This window comes from Lactuca virosa, chromosome 8 (genome assembly GCF_052849685.1).
Source record: "Lactuca virosa cultivar CGN04683 chromosome 8, Lactuca_virosa_CGN04683_v6, whole genome shotgun sequence".
In the NCBI taxonomy this organism is placed as follows: domain Eukaryota; kingdom Viridiplantae; phylum Streptophyta; class Magnoliopsida; order Asterales; family Asteraceae; genus Lactuca; species Lactuca virosa.
The window spans coordinates 103,385,679-103,390,499 of record NC_136433.1 but is presented as its reverse complement, the minus strand read 5'-3'; the positions used below and the strand labels follow the sequence as shown (position 1 = coordinate 103,390,499).

Genomic DNA, 4,821 nt, shown 5'->3' with positions numbered 1-4,821 from the left:
ATTTAAATCAATGATTAAAATTTATATAACTAAAAAAATCTCTTAATTAATAATTTATTTAAAATAATTTATTAATAATTTTTAGTTTTTATTTTAAAAGTTTAATTAATTGTATAACCGTGGTTCCCACAGGTTATAAACTAGTATATATATATATATATATATATATATATATATATATATATATATATATATATATATATATATATATATATATATATATATATCAAGGTTCTAAATAACGTAAGGCGTGATTTGGCGACAATGTCAAGCCTCAAGATTTTCCGAGCCTTGACGAGTCACGTCGTTTGTAAGGCGTGACTTAAGGCGGCAATTTTGTGTATAATTCATATTTTTATATGTATTTTTTACTATTATTCATTTTTATACACATATATGAGTCAAGACGGCGTTTTGGTAAAGCTTGGCGGCACATGCAAGCCTTGGAGTCATGGCGCGCCATGGCGAGCTTTTTACAACCTTGATATATATATATATATATATATATATATATATATATATATATATATATATATATATATATATATATATATATATATATATATAGAGAGAGAGAGAGAGAGAGAAAAAAAAAAAAAGTTCAATAGAGAACCATAATTATTGGTTCTCCAAGGAACCAAATCCTTTTTTTAAGTTCTAGAGCTTATTATTTATCGAAAAAAAAACTAAAAATATCTAAATTCATAACTTAACATTGTGAATGTTAAATATATTTTTCGGATTCACCGTCTGAATTTAGATTCACATTGTGAATCTTGATAGATTCACATTGTAAATTTGTCGAAATTTTTTTTTTATCGAATTTGATATCATTGGAAAAAGGATAAAAAGTTATAAATTTCTGTATTTTTAGTTTTTTTTTTGATAAAAAATAAATTATAAAAGTTGAAAAAAAATTGGTTACTTGGTTAATTATGGTTTTCTATTGAATTCCACCTTATATAATTTCAATATTTAGTTGTTTAAGAAATGGCGGTCCTTATTTCCCACATTTTTTGTATTTGTTTAAGAAATGGCGGTCCTTATTTCCCACATTTTTTGTATTCTTTTTTAGTAAATAAATAGGATTTTCTAATATGTATATTGTATCGTACAAATGTGTCAAAGGTGAAAAAATTAGAGAGAGTACAATTATACAATAGTGGGGTGCGGTGGTACCATCTAGTATGGTGTTACCATATATGTACTAACCGCATCTATTGCTATAATTAACTAGATTTGTTTAACAGTTAATATGTCAATAAGAAAAATATTGAAACAACCATATAATTTTTTACAAGGTAACATAACATCTTAATAAGAAAAGTAACGAAACTTATAATATTGTGAGAGAAAAAATGAAAACATAATTCTATAATAAACAAATACACAAGAGTACAATGTTTTGTTTTGTTTTTTTTCGTTAAACTCTAAATTTTTAGCAAAAATACATGTAAAACTTGGTTCAATCTGTCCTACTTATGACCTTAGAATCTGTTCTTTCTGAATGCCTAGATGGTGGTGAACTTGATCCCCTCGAAGAAGAACCATGTCCAAACATATTCAATTTACCAATTTTCTTCGAGAAAGAACTCATGAAATTACGTGAATTCGATTTCTGCATACTCCTCTTCATGCACACATGTTCTTTCTCGAAATCATTCAATCTCATTCTTAACCGAGTCAACTCCAGTTTCAGTTCCCGGTTTTCCCGCCTCAGAGATGCATAATTATCTTTCGGTGACATGGCAGCGCTCAGACCTCCGCTGTTGATCCGCCACGACTGGTGGTGCATCGGCGGCTTCAGGTTCTCCTCTGGGTAATTACAGCATAACGCATTTCGAAGCCTTAACTGCTCAATGTACAGGACTTGAACGACTGCCGGAAGAGGAAGGCGTTCGTTCTGTGCAGCGTGTGCTCCGGCTTCCGGCGACAGTTTATTGAAATCAATCAGTTTACAGAGCTTCTTTTTGTCGAATTCCGATAAACCCTGATGAGCCTGCATGTTTTAGATTTGTTAAAAACGTATTAGCATTAGCTTTGACAACAAAAGTCAAAATTCAAGACGTACTTTGAGATAAACATCGATGGATCGATATAGACCATCATGAACTGTACGAGCGTGTGCCGGTAAGCTTTCCGCCACCGCGATAAATTTGGAGAGTTTAAGGTTTGTCTCCGGTGCGATTTCAGCGAGATAACTGTCGATTAGCCTCGAGACTTTGACTAGAGCCGATTGGGAAGGCGAATCCGGCCCGTCTGACTCAAACCCATCACCATCACCATCGTCATCTTCCATATCATCGTCGTCGCTATCATCTTGCTGCGAAAAATTTGCCAAAATTCTATGAACAGCGTCAACGTCGAACAATGTATCATCTCCATGGCGTAAAGACGGGATCAAAAGATCATCGAGTGTCGCCAAATCTAACTGTGATCCAATTCGCCTCTCGAGATCAAGCCGACACGCCACCGAGCAATCAAGCATCACCGCCGCTCGCAACAGCCCGAAAAGAAAGCTTAACGGCACTGCAAGTTTCTCAACCGGAAGTAAACCGACAATGGCTTCCACCACGATTCCTTCGTGACCCGACCCACCACGAGCCTCGACTTTTTTATTCTGATTGTGTAAACCCGTTAACTCCTTTTCGGCATAACTCATAAGCGATTCACCGATACTCTCCGGCCTCACCCCTCGACATTTCATCGCGTTCATAACTCTCTGATAGAAATCAACTCGAAGAACAGACAAATCTTTGATCCACCAATCGGGTTCCCCCTTGAATCGACTCATGTGAAGTCTGCCGGAGCTACTGTATTCTAGCCTCGAGAAACTCGACGCGATTTGCTCAACGCAAGCTTTAGAAGCTATAGCATCGATGCATCTAGTAACGATTTTAAGATCATCAGCTAAAGGGAGTAAGTTTTCAGATTGTTTCAAAACTTCAACAGACATTTCAAGATTCTTGGTGACAACAGTGTCGAGATATTCGTTGGCACGGGAACCCAGGTTACGTTTGGAGAAGTGTTCTGTCATTTCTAGGTAGTCGGAGACGCAACATAGCTGAGCGACGTTGGATGATGTTATCTCGAAGTTGATTCCGTAGCAGAATTTAGCAGCTTGCTCAAATGTTTCTGTTCCTCCTGGTAAACTCACAAGTTCTATCTTTGATATTGCATTTTCCCTGTGTTCTGCTACTAATCTTCGGATTCGACCGCATCTGGAAACAAGAGGGAACTGAAAAAAGAACTTGTATGAAGCAATTGTGTATAAATTCACAAATTACAAGGGATTGAAGGTTGACTTTTTGGTCAAACCATACTAGCTTCAAGATTCTTTAGAACAAGTAGTAAAAAGATTTCAATTTTATAGAACATGAGAATAAAATCAATTAATCATGAACTTACCTTATGAAGAGCAAACATAACACCATTCACTTCTATCGTTATATCGCTTGGAACATCACGAAATATCCTGCAAAAGAAAGACATGCAATGCCTCTTATACCATATATACAAATACTCATATTCAAGTATTCTGATATTCATGTATCATATATTTGCATGCAAGTGTAATAACAAAAGTAGACATGAAAGAGCGACAAACCATTCGTTGTAGCGTTGGCGCGAACTCTTGGCTGAAGTGAGCTGAGGCGGTGGCTGAGAAGGGTGGTGGTAGTGGTGGTGGTTGTCCATCGAGTAGTAAGAAGAGTGGTGGAGTGTTGGAAAATTGAAAATGTTTGTGAACTTCTTCAGCCATTTTTTGGTCAATTATGCAAAATCATGGGTTGCAAATGTCCAAAGCAATGGGCCTCTCTTTCTCTTGTAGGGTCATGAAAACAAATGATATTAAATGTTTATTTGAATTTAATTATTGTTATTAAAATAAAATAATCAATAAATAAACAAGTAACTTTAGTTTGAAAAAGAATTCGGTCCAAAAGGTAGTTGAAATGTAAAATATCTTTTGATTACTAGTAGTGATAAAAAATTTAAATCAAAATTACAAATGATGCCTCAAGTATTACATAAAAATATTAGATATTTATTTATGTCCGTTTCACCTTTCAAGATAAAAATATCCTTTTGGATTTTGAACTTTAATATAAAAATATTTTATTTAAAATAACCGAAATTTTCTTAAAACATAGGCATCAGAATTGAGATTGATGTGGGACGAAATGAGCAAATACTGCTTGATTTAAGGAGGAAAAGAGGCAAAAAGAAAGGAGGGAAATTGAAACTTGTTCTTTTCACATTCCACATAAAAGTCAAATACTCAAATAGCATGTAAAATAAATTATTTAATTTCTATTAGCCAAACTTTATAATCTTTTAGTTGCAAAGATTGATATAAATTCTGTATTAATAAAAAAATATTAGTTATATTATTTTTGGTTCGTTGTAAAATTTTATATCGTAACATATATGATCAATTGCCAAGTTACATACCACCTTGATCATCTATGATTAAAACTCCTCAAAATAGAGAGATCTTATATTTGAATCTCATCTCCTTCCAACTTTGAAATGCCTGTGTTGTTTATAAAAAAAACTACTATATCGTATGATTCGTTTTACTAAATGTTTTTTTAAACAAGTATTTAAATCATGTATACAAGACAACTTATGTGAAATTAGGCTTCCAACATCAAAATTACCTGCTTCTTGTTGAAAATGGGGTAAATTATACTGTTGGTCCGTCGTGCACATGCCAGAAAGCGTGTTTAGTCCCTATTTCCAAAATTTAACTCGTGCAGTCCCTCGTTGTTATTTATCTTGCACGGTTAGTCCCTATGCACGTTAACTGTTAAATGCTTC

At 33.9% G+C, this 4,821-nt stretch overlaps 1 protein-coding gene across 1 annotated transcript; it reads right to left on the bottom strand.

Moving 5' to 3' along the window:
- Nucleotides 1-1,344: 1,344 nt before the first annotated feature.
- Nucleotides 1,345-3,767, bottom strand: LOC145128824 (BTB/POZ domain-containing protein At5g48800-like). The gene is made up of 4 exons (XM_079063619.1): nucleotides 3,608-3,767; nucleotides 3,409-3,475; nucleotides 2,072-3,238; nucleotides 1,345-1,999 (listed from the first exon to the last, which is right to left on the bottom strand). Exons 1-4 carry the CDS (start codon nucleotides 3,694-3,696, stop codon nucleotides 1,466-1,468), a joined length of 1,857 nt encoding a protein of 618 aa, XP_078919745.1. The 5' UTR covers nucleotides 3,697-3,767; the 3' UTR covers nucleotides 1,345-1,465.
- Nucleotides 3,768-4,821: the final 1,054 nt, after the last annotated feature.

Bases quoted from the DNA above. Each gene is read 5' to 3' on its own strand.
- LOC145128824 (XM_079063619.1), bottom strand. From the start codon at position 3,696: ATGGACAACCACCACCACTACCACCACCCTTCTCAGCCACCGCCTCAG. The intron at 3,476-3,607 runs GTTTGTCGCTCT...TTTCTTTTGCAG, and splicing joins CGCCAACGCTACAACGAATG to GATATTTCGTGATGTTCCAA. The intron at 3,239-3,408 runs GTAAGTTCATGA...TTCTTTTTTCAG, and splicing joins TTATGTTTGCTCTTCATAAG to TTCCCTCTTGTTTCCAGATG.